Below are 19,191 nucleotides of genomic sequence, written 5' to 3'. Positions count from 1 at the left end.
CTATTTACATTAAAATTAAAAAAAACTTNTATGAATATAAATAATAATTTAATATTTAAAAATAATGGTTAAAAATTGAATAATTTTTATTTTTTAACTTTTGGAATATAATTACTTTTATTTTAGGATTCACTGGGAGAAACTGCTTTGCATAAAGCTATTAGAAGTGGAAGCATAGAATGTGCTGCAATTTTATTATTAAAAAATGCTGATATAAGGTATTGGAAAATTTGATAATATGAATTTAAGATACATTAATTTTTAAGATCTATATGAGAAGTTTTTAATGCCATATGAAATAGCCCTATAGTTGGAAAGGTATGTTGTATCCCCGAATAGTTTAATTCTTATTGAACAATCAGTGAAATTATAAACTATGAATTACAATCTGTATGTTTTATTATTATTATTAGTTCCTCATTTTATAACAAGAATAAATAATATACAAGCATACTATACAACTAATTCTAATGCTCTTATAATTAAAATTTATTTCATAATTTACATAAACTTATGAGATATGTCTCAAAAGTAATTGTACAAAAATTCTTATGTTTAACTTTGCACTATAGCATCATGTTGCATATCTGTTGTTATTTATTTGGAAATGTATATCTTTGTATGATTGAATTAATATAAAATGCAATGCCTTTGGAAAACAGATCCAGTATGTCTGAAAGGATATTGCAGATGAGTGGAAGCTACACAATGACAACATGCCTGTCACATTGCACAGTCAGTTCAAAAGTTTTTAGCCAAAAACACTTAGTTCCATAATCTCTGCAGTTCAGATTTGATACTGTGTGACTTTTTTAATCTCTTACTCAAATTGAAATCCAAGATGAAAGGTCATTGTTATGGGATTGGACAATATCCAAAAAAGTATGACCAATATACTAAAAAATCCTTACAGGTGATTTCCAGCACTGATATGATAAGTGGAAAAAATGTTGTGACTTTTCACCATTAGAATTTTGAAAGGGATAATTTGTACCTTTTATGTAAGTCTATTAAATTTTTTATTAAATAAGTACACTTCTTTTGGGACATACCTTCTACATACATATTATGAAACTAATACTTCTAATACTGGGCATTCTAATTCTTACACAATAATTTAATATTTCAAGAAAACCTTGGTAGAATCAGAGTAGTTATAAAAATACAATATAAAATAGCATCGAATTAAAACAAAAATGAAAATTAAAGTGATAATTTTTTTTTTGAAATATGATAGCCTAAATTAAATTAATAGTGGGTGATTGAATAGTGGACTTGTTACATTATTCTGTTATATTTCGATTATTGTTCAAATTTTGATTGTAGTAAGCAGATATAAACAAAGTACTGTACAGTCAATGAATATAAATAAAATAATTAATGGAAATATTTGACTAATTATAAAATATTGTTGTTATAATATATATTAAATGCTTACTAAGAACATTAAAAGTTTTTTTGATGTATTATCAGAAAATTTTTGTAATTATTTTGGTGTAATAGAAAACTATCTTTACACTATTATCAACTTTTTAAAACAATTATAGAAAAAGAAAATACTGCTAAAAAATTGTAAATAAAAATTTTTCAGAGTTGTTTAATGTGTGTCCTTTCAAGACTTTTTAATGTATGACTTTCAATTCTCCTTGTTAGATTTTTCTACTACAAAGACCCAGAATTTCTAGAGGAAAAGTTATGTAAATTTGTTTGTTTATTGAATATAAGATAAATTTTAGATGTAAATTTTATGATGAAACAAAACTGAAATAAAAAAGTACCAGTATAATTTTTTTAAAATATTTGTATATTATACACATTAACTGTCTTTTGGCATTAATTAAAAGTTCTGTTTGTGAACAGCTCACGTATTTGTAAAATCTAAGCGACTCGTACAACATGGAATTCAAATAAAACGGTATAATCAACAGTGTTATAGGAGGGTCGACTTGTATACATAATATACACAGGGTAGGTCAAAAGTAACCGTGTTTATTACAAGCAATTCAGCAATTTATGTGTGTCAAAGCATTGTAATTTGTGTACTGAACTAGAAATTTTTTTTTTATTTTGAACAACTTTCACATAGTTCGAGTGAAAAAGTATTTGAATAGGATAGTTATATAGCTTTTACAGTAGTTAACACATTTTTGGGCCAGCGCGCCACACAAACACGCACAAAATATGACATATAAATTTATAATTACGGCTAAGTTTTTCAATTTTAAAATGTCAAATTTATCAAAAGTTTCCTGTTTTTCCCGTTTCCTTAAAAACGTAAATTTCCTGTACAAAACTGTTACTATAAAGGACATTTTTTTTCACGCTTAGGATGAGTTTATTCATCGACCGTTTAGTTAAAACTCCGGTTTACGACGGTTTTATAGAAACCTGCTACGTCGGTAAAACCGAAGAGATACCGTAATTTAAAATAGCCATTTTAATTCTGTTACATAACTGATAATATGTGCTATAACATTATTTAAATAATCATAAGAGAACATTTATACCAGTTGTAAAAGGGTGTTACATTACTAGAGGTCGTAAATCGGGGTTTACTTTTTATAGTCTAGTAACCGAATTATTTAATTTTTGAAAAAAATTGTCGCTCGGATATTTATTTACCATATTTCTAAGTTTAATTATAATAAAACAAGACACAGCTTCTGCACAAAGCACATAACACCTCAAGAGCACACTTATGCGTGTGCATATAATATTGAGCGGGTTAATATAAGTGAGAAGAAAGCAATTGTTTGTTTATTCGGTTAAAAGATGTTTACTTATATACTACTTAACATCAATAGAGAGTTATAGCTTCACGGTCCCAGGCAAATTTGAATTAGGGAGCCCCCATATATAGTGTTGACTTCAGACATTNTTTTAAATGTAAAATGATAAGCCTTTTCTACCATAATTAAAATGTTAATAAGATAATTTTAAAAATAAAAAAAAAATTTAAGTTTAAAAGATTAATAAATAATACTTTACTTTCATTTTTATCTTGACAGGTTGCATAATATTAATGATCAGAGTCCTAGTGAATTAGCAACAGTATGTGGTAATTCCATTTTAACAGTATTAATGGACAAGATTAATGAATGCATTGCTACAAAAAATTTGACAGATGCAGAAAACATCTTGCAAACTGTGATGAAAAATTTTACTGCTGAATTTCATTTGCCGCTTTCTATTCTGTCAGAAATTAAATCTATAAATAATGATATAAATTCAGTAGAAAAAGACTGTTCCAATATGCAGTATGAAATTTCTTCGCAAAATATAAAAAACAGTAGGAAAAGATCATTTACTGAAGATGATTCAGAAATTTCAAAAAGAAAAAAACTAAATGGTAAGTGATTTATTGTCTGTCTTTTATTAAATATAATTTGTTATACATGTTCTCAAATTCAAAAATGGCATAAAAAGTTTGGCAATGCTATGAACCAATGGTGCAACAGTTATGTCCAGCTCTTAGCATTTCCAACTTGGACTTGCAGTATCACCAAACCTCTCACACTGCTATTACGACTACTAGCAATTTCAAGTATTTTTGATCACCTAGTATACATTTTTGTGTAATAATTAAACTATTACTCATATATTACTTTTACTTTCCTGACTGTTATATATAACAGAGGAAATGTTTGATGATTGGCCAAGAAAACTGATCTCCCCAAGATTTTTACATTTTTGGACTTGGGATCTTGAAACATCAAGAAATGCAAAAATGTTGAATTTTTTTTCAATATGTATGCATATCAATGTGTGTGAGGGGCATGATTTTCTTCACTTACTTTGAAGCTTAACAACTCCTGTACATTTTGTCAAAACTTTCTGAAATATTGCAAGAAGGTGTGGGATTAATAGTGTTTATACTATTAAATTTTGGCAGTTAAAGATAAAGGACAGTGGGAAGACAGAGAGGATTGTGTGTCTTATCTTGAGTGGGATCACACTTAATTGAAGATTTTACTTGTTAGCATTTACAATTTTTTATAAAACTCATCTTCACTCTGAAAATTAAGCTTTTTACCAATTTATAATAATTCATAATATTAAAAGTTTTAAATAAAATTTCATAACCGTTGGTGCCCTCTACAATTTTAACTTTACTACCAGGAAAGTAATGCAACTCGCTGGATTTTTTTTACATGGTCTAATTATTTAAAAGTAGTTTAGTTAATTAATTTTCTTACATAGATTAATTGCTGCAAACACACAAGAACAATAATTGGAATAATATATTTATCTAATACTAATGGTAATTTGATTGTGTATATTTATCTTGTTTATTTATGATATAGCATCATGAGTGATATGAGTGCATATATTTGAAGTGTAAAGAGTTGGAAAATGTTTATATATTTTTTTTAATAACTTAAAAAGGAGTGTTGTGAAATTCAAACAATATAATGTAGATTAAAAAGTTTGCATGTGAATATATTTTTAGCAATATTTAAAAGAGCAATATGCAAATAAAATTTATATAATTTCTTGGACTATGCAGAATAATATGTTTATAGTAAAAACATGATTTCTAAGTACAGGTTTTGTTTCAGTACAAATATTTTTTTCTTCCGTTTATTCCCTATAGTGTGAATATTTTTGTCTTTGACATTACTTGTTAATATTTTGATTATGGGATGATTTGAAAGCATCTATTGTGATATTGTTTCTACTCTTATGAGCACAGGACCATACGTGCACACTGAATACAATTCGAACAAGTAATATGTTGGTCACATGCAAAATTTACAAGAACATATACTTTTGTTAATTTACTACATATTACTAAATTTACTACATATACTTATATGTAGAAAAACACAAACAAAATAGTACAGATACTCTTCAGCATTTTCTACTAATAGGCTATAACATCTGTTTATATAGTAAATTATAGAAAGGTGTTAAAACAAAGAGAATTTAAAACTACAGTTGTTTGTTTTAACTTTTTAGCAAATAAATCATTGATACTAACAAAAAAAGCCCATTGAATGTGCTTCATTAAAGCTCCTCATTTATCAATTCAGTAATTACTGTGTGCTTAATTATTGTAATATTTATGATTAATAGCTTGCATAGATTTGAGAAGATTTCTCATCAGAGATGAAAATGATTTCATTTTGTTAAACTTTTTTAAGCAGATTAATTTAAATTTGTATGCTGAATTCATGAGAGTTATAATTTATAGCTATATCATCATTATTTAGGAATTGCAAGTTTATAATATCTTATATGTTAATTAATATAGGAAATTCAAATAGTATTTTTTTTTTCTAAATGATCAATTCAAATTATACATAAAATATTAAATGTTTATATTTAAAAATTCAATATTTTTCACTTTTTTCTGTAGATTAATTGTTAAAGAAATTCTTATTCTTACTACATTTCTGAGAAATTTCCATATTCTATAGTTTTGTGGAAATCAAAGAAAAATAATTAATATTTAATAATTATATGGTATTAATGTAGTTATTTTTTGTATAAGTTATATTTAATAACATTTAAATTCTTAAATTTTTTATATTTAAAAAGTATAAATTAAAAAACTTGTATGATTCTCAAACACATTAAATGTAGAATTTTAGTGATAAATTTTTTGATTTTTACATAATAAAACATATGTTATATCATAAGTGATTGCATTATTTTTCTTTCAATAGAATCTGAACTCTATTCCAATCCATCAGTGCTTTGTAATAGTACTTCTGGTATACCTTCTGAGGAACCAATGATACCATGTATTGTTCAGCATCAAAGTTCATTTGGAATTCAAATGCTTCATGACATTAATAGACATGTACCTCGTTGTTTTGGTCACTATATTTAAAATACTCTTCAGTATATTATAATGTTAAGAAAGGTAATAATATATATCATTATAAAAAATATATATATTATATCAGTTATTTGCTGAATTCTCATCACATTTCTTTTAATTAAATTTTCTGAATTTTAATGAGTATTTTGATAAATACACACAATTTTTATGTTTTGTATTATTTTGTAACATCAAAAATTATAATAAATTATGAACTTAAAGCAAGTTTAGAATAGTAACAAATAAAAACAAATTTTTACCCTCACAAATTATATTTTAATTATATTCTATTATATATAGATGTTAGTTACTAATTAATATCACAACAAACTAAAATAATATGGATAGAATTAAACTGTGCATAAATATTCATAACATTTTACCACGTTGTAAGGTAATTTTACCATATGATTTACATTTCCAAATAATTTTGCTATATGAACATTTTTTAATAATTATTGCTAATATCAGAAAGAATAACAAGAGCATTCAAACTGTGTATTTTATTAAATATAAAAACAATTTTTAAAAGACAATGTAAAATAATATACACACACATAATGTAATTAAAGCACAAATCTACTGCAAACTGAAATGTAAAGTTTGGATTGTTTTCAGGTTATATTTATGTTCATTAATTAATAAATTAGTGAAATATAACTAAAAATAAATCAAATTTAAGCATATGCTTAACAACTTAAAAATATCTTTAATTATTCTGTTAAAATCAATAAAGAATATCCTTATTTTTAATAAGAATTTTTTAAAAATAAATTTATAACTGTTAAATTATTTAAAACATGATAAAAATCACATGATTGATACTTTTATTTGAGACTTTATATGTTCATGATTTATGATTTTTATTTAATATTGAATAGTTTATACAGATGTAAAATATATTAAAATTTAATGAGTGATAAATTCAATATTAGCAAACAGAATTTTGTCTAACAAAACATTAAATCTAAATCTAATTTTTGTAATTGATTTTTAAATACAAAACTTTTTAAACTATTAAGAAGATAAATATTTTTTAATAAATTTATTTATTTTAACACAGTAAAATATTTACTAGTGACAAAAATGACTTTCTGTCTAATAGTTTGTATTGTCAATCAAATTTTTTAGACATTAAGTTAATATAATTAAAACTTAATGAGTATATTTATCAAAAATTTATAGTAATTTTTTTTTTTATAAATGCTGTAACAAATTATATTTATATTTAAAATATGCAAAAATGCAAATATTTTATATTAAAATATTTCAAAAAATTTCTTTCAGTATTCACTAAGAGGGAAAGAATAAAAACCTCTGAATTGATATTGATTGAATTATAGTGCAAGTTAATATAAATATTATTTAAGGATATTATTATTAGGCTTGAAAATTATATTTTTGTAATTTGTAACTACTTATCTGCTTTTGTAACAATATATTTATTAATTTTCATATTTCATGTTAAAATTTCATAATATAATATTAAAATGTATGTGAATGGTTACTTTAATACAAATTGTTTTTCATAACATCAAGCTTTTATAATATAATTAACCATTGTAACATGTGATGAAACTTTTTTAAATGGCAAATTTTGATGAAAGTAAAGTTAAAAATTGTATTCCTTTTAAGAAAAAAGATTTGAATTATATAAATAAATTATTAAGATAATGTATGAAATTAACTTTGACTATACTTTGACTAACTTTAACTTTAATTATTGGCTATTCAACCCAACACTGTAGATGATATGTTTTCAAGTTGTGTAAGAATATAGGCAATTAATTTTGTATGTTTTTTTGAAACTTAAGCACAGTACGGATGTATATAAACCAAGCTATTACTGATATTTTACATATAATGTTGTTTATTTTTCTTTTTATAGCTTTGTGATTAATTCTTCTGAAGATCAAAACATAAATTTGTTATGACTGCCTGTTAGCTTTTCAATGTAATTTATGTTCTTGGATTGTTTGAATTCTGAAAATATTTACAGTTAAGTAACTTTGGGGTTTTAATTTAAAATAATTTTTGTTACTAATATTCAAAAATTATATGAGAGTATGTGGGATATAGACCAATAATTTCAAAACACTTGCATGAATGAAATGTTTTAAATACCGTAAGTATATATTGAAGTAAGAACGTGTATATCAGATAGGCATAGTTTATTTATTTTTCAATGACCTAGATTCATTTATAATTATTTTAGTTAACTTTGCCATTATCGTAAACTTGTAAGCTTGAATTCATAGTAGAGTACTTATCATTTGTAATTACTTTTAGTAGTATATGAGATTATAAACAAATGTATTCCATAAAAATTCTTCGGATGTTGAAGAATAGCAATTTTGTATAGGAGATTGTGATTTGCATTATTCATTGCATTTATTAATAGCTACTGCTGGATATTAAAACCTTTAATAATAATTTATAACAATTGTAATGTGATAAATTGAATTTTTAAGATTTATGCATTTCATAAGAATCTCCATTTTACTGTTGCAGTATATTTTTTATTTATAGATGTATATTTTAATATTTCATAACTTAAAAACATTTGTGAAGTCAAATGTATTGTGCTGTTGTGATAATATTCATAACTAAGAATATTATTGTATGCTATTCACTGCTAAAAAATAGGGTTGTTTTGCTTCCCATGGAAGCAATCCTTTATCAAAATGAACTTTTTTAATAGTTACGTAGAAATATATAAATATATTATGGCTTTTTCTATATGATTAAATGTTATTAGTTTAGTTAGTGGCATGAAAAAAGTTAAAGCCACATTGGTTTAATTTATTGTAAATAAAAAGTTATATAATGAGTGTTGTGGTGATGTTTTTAATTTTGAATTCAGTCACTTTATATAATTAATATATTCTCAATAAAACATATAGGAGCTATAAAAATTAAATTATAAATATGAAGAAAAAAAAAATGTCCAAATCTTAGGAATGAATACATTTGCTAGTGGCAATAACTAGAAAGAATATGACAAGTCACAATGTTGTGTGTTGCATCACAATTTAGATGGACATATCCATATTGTTGGGTCTCTCTACCCAATATTGATAAGTACTTTCTATCCATTCTCCATCTATGTCCAAGTGCTCTATGTACCTTTCACCAAAGACTTAATTTTATTGTTTTGAATTTATAAAATTTTACAAGTTGTTTGCATTACCCTGTGTTAGATGTCGAGGAATACAATTCTTGCCATATTTATCTTCATTCATTTACAGTTCTCTGTATTCATGTACAAATGTTGTTCATCCTTAAGTTTTGGACATGTGTCTATTTACATTAAAATTAAAAAAAACTTGCTATTAGTTTAAATATTTAATTTTGAATAAACAAATTTGGTACTTACATTAAATTAATAGTAATTTTAGATTTAAGTTCAACTAATTTATTTTAATAAATTTTATAATAAAATTTAAACATTAAAAATTTATAGCTTTTTTATAGTTAATTTATAATCTTATACTTTTGATTTAATCATTACTGATATATTTTCTGCTGTGTCTATTGATTCCCTTAAGCTATATTGAAGCTACATTACATTTTAAAAATTTATAAAAAATGCAAGTAAAATTCTATAAATATATTTGCGATCTTATCCTATAAAGATAATAGAATTTTTTAAAACTGATAAAACAGATTTAATACTTTTCTAGTAACTACACTTCCATTACACATCTCCAATGACATAATAAAATTGTATTGATTGATCTTAAAGATAAGTTGTGCTCTTCTAGTGCTTTTTAAATACTTCCAGGAGTAAATTTTCTATTTTTAGAATCAATCCTATAAAACAAAGATAAAATAATAATTGATTTTATTGATCTTCACAAAATCAAATCAAATTCAATATAGATTCTTTAGTGATGTTATCTGTCTTCGTGCCAACAACAAGAAAACACATTCTGTTATGTCACTCAACAAAGAAAAATATCGATAAGCCTGATTTATCAATAAATCTTGGCACTTGTGACCAGGCGTAAAAGATATGTTGCATGACTCGTGACTCACACTCGAATCCAGATCTTCCAGAACAGAAAAAGCACTAAAAGAGCACCACTTATCTTTAAGATCATTCAATTGGGAAGCCAAATGATGCAATCAGAATCAATGCTGCTATCAAATGAAATTGTGAACAATCAATGGCATTCAACATGATTATAGTAGCAAAGTAATACATGTGAGTCTTTAAGCTTCAAGTAATTTGGAGGCTCTGAATGTTTAACATTTAAAAACAGTATAAATATTTAACATTTTTATTACATTCCAATGTCCTTTTAGCTCTGGATGAAATTAATGCTTGCTAATGCTCAAGGTTCCATTTTTTTTTATGATTACAGAAGCAATAAAAGTCACCTCATATCAATTAATTGAATGTATTGTTTATCCAATTAGAATGATAAATTATTTTAAAGTTCACAATTAAAGATTTACATCATAAAAAATTGAGACGAACTCTATTTCGATTCATTATAATAAAATGAAATAGCACAGTAACTGTATAACCCGTGGGTTATCTTTGTTGGTTTGGTTTATTTAGTTGACAACGTGACATGTGGGCGATCTATTGAGGGAGGATGCCTCCTGGGACGACTGTTTGTGTATTACAAACGTGAAAAAAACCCGGAAAACTCCACATGACCAGCTCGAACCTAGGACCAACTACCAGTGTTTAGTGCTTTTATCCACTTGGTCACTGGTGGGCGGTTATTGTTTTAATGTCAATTCGAAACCAGATGTAGGCTGTGTTCTAGTAATTTTTCCGTTTATACGCAGGAAATTGCGGTATTTTAATTAATAAATATCTTGGTAAGTTATTGATTTTTTTAAAAAATGTTTATTTATATGAGGAATTATAATTACACTTCACAAGTATTTTGAGAATTTCATAGAATTCTTTTATGAAATTCTACTGTACTAGCCCTGTTTTACCTTCCTACCGACTTTCATTATGAGCCTGGATAAGCGTATAATGGACATCGAAAAAAGAAACTTTTAGGGCCCACTATTATTTATTTCATTGCATTTTTAGTATTTTAAGAAGGGAAACCTTTTATATAATATATTTTTAAATAATAAAATTTGCCAAAAATTACTCATTTTAATACTTTTTAGCAATTTCTCGTCTTACGAGCTTTAAAAGAGCCTTTTTTTTCCATGTTTACTGTACGTTCGTCTAAGTTTACTCCAGTTGATGAGGGGCAGAATCTTAAATGGCCAGGCCAATCCTTATAAAAAATTCTAACTCCAAGACAATGTTTCTTGCAAAACACGAGCATCTTCACGTTTTGCAAGAACAACATGATCAGAGCTGTGCTTCAGCTATGATTCATTCAACCTGAGAAGGGTACAGCGTTATTCACAATTGTCAGGCCTCATCTCTGAAAGCCATAAAAAAGATTTAATAAAATTAATAAAACAGAGTTTGATTTATATCACATTTATATTTTATTTTTCCACCTGTTAAAAGTTATAACGTAACACTGGAAAGTATTGTAATAGTGCCAAATTGGACTTTCTAGGTTTGCATCCTTTAAATTCAAAAATGTCAAAAAAGGGGGAATTGTTTGGTATGGTGTGTTGTCTGTATGTTTATGTGTTGACATTCATTTCATTTAATATCAGGATGGGATAAAGAAATTTGGCAAAGTAACTTGTATATAAGGGGCATTCATGCTATTAAATTTTGGAGTACGTAACTCAAGGGGGTCATGTATCGTATCTCGAGTCGGGTCGGACTTAATGGAAATTTTACACTTTATTGGCATTTATGATATTTTTAAAAGCTCATTTCAACTCTCAAAATTGAGCCTTTTTGTTTTTTTATAATTATTATTAAAAAATAACTTTTATATTATTATCTAATGGTTCCCTTAATCTCCTGTTCGAGTGCCAGAAAAGTCCAGCAAGAGCCCTTGCCAGCTTGATTTATTTTACATAAAATACTAGAATTTAGGGAATTCCTCTACCTAGAGCGGGTTCAAATGGCCCTATAGTACAAACAATCTTCTAATATATACATAACGTTACTTTTCTACATTAACAAGAAAACAAGCGAGGGTTACTGTTCTCATCCTTGTTACTTCGATGGCAGATTACTCAGTAGGTCCACTAGGGCCTCGTCGTCTCAGGGGGCCTCAAAAATTACACAACGAAAAGATGATATGCTTCTAAAATTCAGTAAACGTTTAAAAAGTTATGTATTGTAAATAAAATAGTTGTTATTTAAAGATTTTATGATCTTTTTAATTTTAAAAACGCGTTTCTACAAAGGCCCTTGTAATAAAATTGCGTCTAGGGCCTTAAAGGAACACGAAATGAAACTGCATAAGCTCCCATGCATTCTGCAAGAAAAACGATAGCATAAAGATAAACAAAGACAGTCACGAATCCACGGAAACGTTATTCAGAATAATAAATGAAAAAAAGGGGGTAAAACGAACAGTGACACGGATAACAACTCTCGATTAAGGGCGTGTTCTTTATATTTTTTCCTTGACATATAAACCTTTCCATAATAAATCTACGTGATGTCAATAATTCCGTTACAGGGAAGGAGATAAAAACAACCTAAATTAATCGAAAATTTCCATTGGAGCTTTACCCTACGTTCAAAAAGGGCAATTGTCTTGGATCCCCAAACCAATTTTTTATAAACTCATTACTGTAGTAAGAATATCGAAATATAAATTTGGGGCCCTCCAGAGATCGCGTTAAACCAATAAAGAAACTGGATGTTTCCCTCAAAAATTACCTGTCTGAATTTAATACTGTACGTAGGGCCCTTAATTCAAATTTTTTCGGGTCCCAAGAAGCTATAACGTGCCACAAANATCAGAGTCCTATTGAATTAGCAACAGTATGTGGTAATTCCATTTTAACAGTATTAATGGACAAGATTAATGAATGCATTGCTACAAAAAATTTGACAGATGCAGAAAACATCTTGCAAACTGTGATGAAAAATTTTACTGCTGAATTTCATTTGCCGCTTTCTATTCTGTCAGAAATTAAATCTATAAATAATGATATAAATTCAGTAGAAAAAGACTGTTCCAATATGCAGTATGAAATTTCTTCGCAAAATATAAAAAATAGTAGGAAAAGATCATTTACTGAAGATGATTCAGAAATTTCAAAAAGAAAAAAACTAAATGGTAAGTGATTTATTGTCTGTCTTTTATTAAATATAATTTGTTATACATGTTCTCAAATTCAAAAATGGCATAAAAAGTTTGGCAATGCTATGAACCAATGGTGCAACAGTTATGTCCAGCTCTTAGCATTTCCAACTTGGACTTGCAGTATCACCAAACCTCTCACACTGCTATTACGACTACTAGCAATTTCAAGTATTTTTGATCACCTAGTATACATTTTTGTGTAATAATTAAACTATTACTCATATATTACTTTTACTTTCCTGACTGTTATATATAACAGAGGAAATGTTTGATGATTGGCCAAGAAAACTGATCTCCCCAAGATTTTTACATTTTTGGACTTGGGATCTTGAAACATCAAGAAATGCAAAAATGTTGAATTTTTTTTCAATATGTATGCATATCAATGTGTGTGAGGGGCATGATTTTCTTCACTTACTTTGAAGCTTAACAACTCCTGTACATTTTGTCAAAACTTTCTGAAATATTGCAAGAAGGTGTGGGATTAATAGTGTTTATACTATTAAATTTTGGCAGTTAAAGATAAAGGACAGTGGGAAGACAGAGAGGATTGTGTGTCTTATCTTGAGTGGGATCACACTTAATTGAAGATTTTACTTGTTAGCATTTACAATTTTTTATAAAACTCATCTTCACTCTGAAAATTAAGCTTTTTACCAATTTATAATAATTCATAATATTAAAAGTTTTAAATAAAATTTCATAACCGTTGGTGCCCTCTACAATTTTAACTTTACTACCAGGAAAGTAATGCAACTCGCTGGATTTTTTTTACATGGTCTAATTATTTAAAAGTAGTTTAGTTAATTAATTTTCTTACATAGATTAATTGCTGCAAACACACAAGAACAATAATTGGAATAATATATTTATCTAATACTAATGGTAATTTGATTGTGTATATTTATCTTGTTTATTTATGATATAGCATCATGAGTGATATGAGTGCATATATTTGAAGTGTAAAGAGTTGGAAAATGTTTATATATTTTTTTTAATAACTTAAAAAGGAGTGTTGTGAAATTCAAACAATATAATGTAGATTAAAAAGTTTGCATGTGAATATATTTTTAGCAATATTTAAAAGAGCAATATGCAAATAAAATTTATATAATTTCTTGGACTATGCAGAATAATATGTTTATAGTAAAAACATGATTTCTAAGTACAGGTTTTGTTTCAGTACAAATATTTTTTTCTTCCGTTTATTCCCTATAGTGTGAATATTTTTGTCTTTGACATTACTTGTTAATATTTTGATTATGGGATGATTTGAAAGCATCTATTGTGATATTGTTTCTACTCTTATGAGCACAGGACCATACGTGCACACTGAATACAATTCGAACAAGTAATATGTTGGTCACATGCAAAATTTACAAGAACATATACTTTTGTTAATTTACTACATATTACTAAATTTACTACATATACTTATATGTAGAAAAACACAAACAAAATAGTACAGATACTCTTCAGCATTTTCTACTAATAGGCTATAACATCTGTTTATATAGTAAATTATAGAAAGGTGTTAAAACAAAGAGAATTTAAAACTACAGTTGTTTGTTTTAACTTTTTAGCAAATAAATCATTGATACTAACAAAAAAAGCCCATTGAATGTGCTTCATTAAAGCTCCTCATTTATCAATTCAGTAATTACTGTGTGCTTAATTATTGTAATATTTATGATTAATAGCTTGCATAGATTTGAGAAGATTTCTCATCAGAGATGAAAATGATTTCATTTTGTTAAACTTTTTTAAGCAGATTAATTTAAATTTGTATGCTGAATTCATGAGAGTTATAATTTATAGCTATATCATCATTATTTAGGAATTGCAAGTTTATAATATCTTATATGTTAATTAATATAGGAAATTCAAATAGTATTTTTTTTTTCTAAATGATCAATTCAAATTATACATAAAATATTAAATGTTTATATTTAAAAATTCAATATTTTTCACTTTTTTCTGTAGATTAATTGTTAAAGAAATTCTTATTCTTACTACATTTCTGAGAAATTTCCATATTCTATAGTTTTGTGGAAATCAAAGAAAAATAATTAATATTTAATAATTATATGGTATTAATGTAGTTATTTTTTGTATAAGTTATATTTAATAACATTTAAATTCTTAAATTTTTTATATTTAAAAAGTATAAATTAAAAAACTTGTATGATTCTCAAACACATTAAATGTAGAATTTTAGTGATAAATTTTTTGATTTTTACATAATAAAACATATGTTATATCATAAGTGATTGCATTATTTTTCTTTCAATAGAATCTGAACTCTATTCCAATCCATCAGTGCTTTGTAATAGTACTTCTGGTATACCTTCTGAGGAACCAATGATACCATGTATTGTTCAGCATCAAAGTTCATTTGGAATTCAAATGCTTCATGACATTAATAGACATGTACCTCGTTGTTTTGGTCACTATATTTAAAATACTCTTCAGTATATTATAATGTTAAGAAAGGTAATAATATATATCATTATAAAAAATATATATATTATATCAGTTATTTGCTGAATTCTCATCACATTTCTTTTAATTAAATTTTCTGAATTTTAATGAGTATTTTGATAAATACACACAATTTTTATGTTTTGTATTATTTTGTAACATCAAAAATTATAATAAATTATGAACTTAAAGCAAGTTTAGAATAGTAACAAATAAAAACAAATTTTTACCCTCACAAATTATATTTTAATTATATTCTATTATATATAGATGTTAGTTACTAATTAATATCACAACAAACTAAAATAATATGGATAGAATTAAACTGTGCATAAATATTCATAACATTTTACCACGTTGTAAGGTAATTTTACCATATGATTTACATTTCCAAATAATTTTGCTATATGAACATTTTTTAATAATTATTGCTAATATCAGAAAGAATAACAAGAGCATTCAAACTGTGTATTTTATTAAATATAAAAACAATTTTTAAAAGACAATGTAAAATAATATACACACACATAATGTAATTAAAGCACAAATCTACTGCAAACTGAAATGTAAAGTTTGGATTGTTTTCAGGTTATATTTATGTTCATTAATTAATAAATTAGTGAAATATAACTAAAAATAAATCAAATTTAAGCATATGCTTAACAACTTAAAAATATCTTTAATTATTCTGTTAAAATCAATAAAGAATATCCTTATTTTTAATAAGAATTTTTTAAAAATAAATTTATAACTGTTAAATTATTTAAAACATGATAAAAATCACATGATTGATACTTTTATTTGAGACTTTATATGTTCATGATTTATGATTTTTATTTAATATTGAATAGTTTATACAGATGTAAAATATATTAAAATTTAATGAGTGATAAATTCAATATTAGCAAACAGAATTTTGTCTAACAAAACATTAAATCTAAATCTAATTTTTGTAATTGATTTTTAAATACAAAACTTTTTAAACTATTAAGAAGATAAATATTTTTTAATAAATTTATTTATTTTAACACAGTAAAATATTTACTAGTGACAAAAATGACTTTCTGTCTAATAGTTTGTATTGTCAATCAAATTTTTTAGACATTAAGTTAATATAATTAAAACTTAATGAGTATATTTATCAAAAATTTATAGTAATTTTTTTTTTTATAAATGCTGTAACAAATTATATTTATATTTAAAATATGCAAAAATGCAAATATTTTATATTAAAATATTTCAAAAAATTTCTTTCAGTATTCACTAAGAGGGAAAGAATAAAAACCTCTGAATTGATATTGATTGAATTATAGTGCAAGTTAATATAAATATTATTTAAGGATATTATTATTAGGCTTGAAAATTATATTTTTGTAATTTGTAACTACTTATCTGCTTTTGTAACAATATATTTATTAATTTTCATATTTCATGTTAAAATTTCATAATATAATATTAAAATGTATGTGAATGGTTACTTTAATACAAATTGTTTTTCATAACATCAAGCTTTTATAATATAATTAACCATTGTAACATGTGATGAAACTTTTTTAAATGGCAAATTTTGATGAAAGTAAAGTTAAAAATTGTATTCCTTTTAAGAAAAAAGATTTGAATTATATAAATAAATTATTAAGATAATGTATGAAATTAACTTTGACTATACTTTGACTAACTTTAACTTTAATTATTGGCTATTCAACCCAACACTGTAGATGATATGTTTTCAAGTTGTGTAAGAATATAGGCAATTAATTTTGTATGTTTTTTTGAAACTTAAGCACAGTACGGATGTATATAAACCAAGCTATTACTGATATTTTACATATAATGTTGTTTATTTTTCTTTTTATAGCTTTGTGATTAATTCTTCTGAAGATCAAAACATAAATTTGTTATGACTGCCTGTTAGCTTTTCAATGTAATTTATGTTCTTGGATTGTTTGAATTCTGAAAATATTTACAGTTAAGTAACTTTGGGGTTTTAATTTAAAATAATTTTTGTTACTAATATTCAAAAATTATATGAGAGTATGTGGGATATAGACCAATAATTTCAAAACACTTGCATGAATGAAATGTTTTAAATACCGTAAGTATATATTGAAGTAAGAACGTGTATATCAGATAGGCATAGTTTATTTATTTTTCAATGACCTAGATTCATTTATAATTATTTTAGTTAACTTTGCCATTATCGTAAACTTGTAAGCTTGAATTCATAGTAGAGTACTTATCATTTGTAATTACTTTTAGTAGTATATGAGATTATAAACAAATGTATTCCATAAAAATTCTTCGGATGTTGAAGAATAGCAATTTTGTATAGGAGATTGTGATTTGCATTATTCATTGCATTTATTAATAGCTACTGCTGGATATTAAAACCTTTAATAATAATTTATAACAATTGTAATGTGATAAATTGAATTTTTAAGATTTATGCATTTCATAAGAATCTCCATTTTACTGTTGCAGTATATTTTTTATTTATAGATGTATATTTTAATATTTCATAACTTAAAAACATTTGTGAAGTCAAATGTATTGTGCTGTTGTGATAATATTCATAACTAAGAATATTATTGTATGCTATTCACTGCTAAAAAATAGGGTTGTTTTGCTTCCCATGGAAGCAATCCTTTATCAAAATGAACTTTTTTAATAGTTACGTAGAAATATATAAATATATTATGGCTTTTTCTATATGATTAAATGTTATTAGTTTAGTTAGTGGCATGAAAAAAGTTAAAGCCACATTGGTTTAATTTATTGTAAATAAAAAGTTATATAATGAGTGTTGTTGTAATGTTTTTAATTTTGAATTCAGTCACTTTATATAATTAATATATTCTCAATAAAACATATAGGAACTATAAAAATTAAATTATAAATATGAAGAAAAAACAAATGTCCAAATCTTAGGAATGAATACATTTGTTAGTGGCAATAACTAGAAAGAATATGACAAGTCACAATGTTGTGTATTGCATCACAATTCAGATGGACATATCCATATTGTTGGGTCTCTCTACCCAATATTGATAAGTACTTTCTATCCATTCTCCATCTATGTCCAAGTGCTCTATGTACCTTTCACCAAAGACTTAATTTTATTGTTTTGAATTTATAAAATTTTACAAGTTGTTTGCATTACCCTGTGTTAGATGTCGAGGAATACAATTCTTGCCATATTTATCTTCATTCATTTACAGTTCTCTGTATTCATGTACAAATGTTGTTCATCCTTAAGTTTTGGACATGTGTCTATTTACATTAAAATTAAAAAAAACTTGCTATTAGTTTAAATATTTAATTTTGAATAAACAAATTTGGTACTTACATTAAATTAATAGTAATTTTAGATTTAAGTTCAACTAATTTATTTTAATAAATTTTATAATAAAATTTAAACATTAAAAATTTATAGCTTTTTTATAGTTAATTTATAATCTTATACTTTTGATTTAATCATTACTGATATATTTTCTGCTGTGTCTATTGATTCCCTTAAGCTATATTGAAGCTACATTACATTTTAAAAATTTATAAAAAATGCAAGTAAAATTCTATAAATATATTTGCGATCTTATCCTATAAAGATAATAGAATTTTTTAAAACTGATAAAACAGATTTAATACTTTTCTAGTAACTACACTTCCATTACA

General features: G+C 25.1%; 2 protein-coding genes across 4 annotated transcripts; both read left to right on the top strand.

Moving 5' to 3' along the window:
• Positions 1–135: 135 nt before the first annotated feature.
• Positions 136–6,008, top strand: LOC111639893. The gene is made up of 4 exons (XM_023385843.1): positions 136–218; positions 1,654–1,692; positions 3,009–3,349; positions 5,670–6,008. The coding sequence occupies exons 3-4, from the start codon at positions 3,082–3,084 to the stop codon at positions 5,834–5,836; spliced, it is 435 nt and encodes a 144-aa protein (XP_023241611.1). The 5' UTR covers positions 136–218; positions 1,654–1,692; positions 3,009–3,081; the 3' UTR covers positions 5,837–6,008.
• A 6,698-nt stretch (positions 6,009–12,706) lies between these two features.
• On the top strand, positions 12,707–18,519 carry LOC111639897. 3 transcript variants are annotated; one of them, XR_002759169.1, is made up of 3 exons: positions 12,707–13,011; positions 15,332–15,531; positions 17,378–18,519. XR_002759169.1 is itself a non-coding variant. In XM_023385847.1 (3 exons), the coding sequence occupies exons 1-2, from the start codon at positions 12,744–12,746 to the stop codon at positions 15,496–15,498; spliced, it is 435 nt and encodes a 144-aa protein (XP_023241615.1). In that variant the 5' UTR covers positions 12,707–12,743; the 3' UTR covers positions 15,499–15,531; positions 16,777–16,912. The 3 variants fall into 3 exon arrangements, 2 of the variants coding, with proteins under 2 accessions (XP_023241615.1, XP_023241614.1); XM_023385847.1 differs by lacking the exon at positions 17,378–18,519 and adding an exon at positions 16,777–16,912; XM_023385846.1 differs by lacking the exon at positions 17,378–18,519 and having other exon boundaries at positions 15,332–15,670.
• Positions 18,520–19,191: the final 672 nt, after the last annotated feature.

The sequence above is a fragment of the Centruroides sculpturatus genome, unplaced genomic scaffold (genome assembly GCF_000671375.1).
Source record: "Centruroides sculpturatus isolate CEXI.00-Female unplaced genomic scaffold, Cexi_2.0 scaffold1332, whole genome shotgun sequence".
NCBI lineage: Eukaryota > Metazoa > Arthropoda > Arachnida > Scorpiones > Buthidae > Centruroides > Centruroides sculpturatus.
The sequence above is the reverse complement of the archived record's forward strand: the minus strand, read 5'-3'. Positions and strand labels throughout refer to the sequence as shown.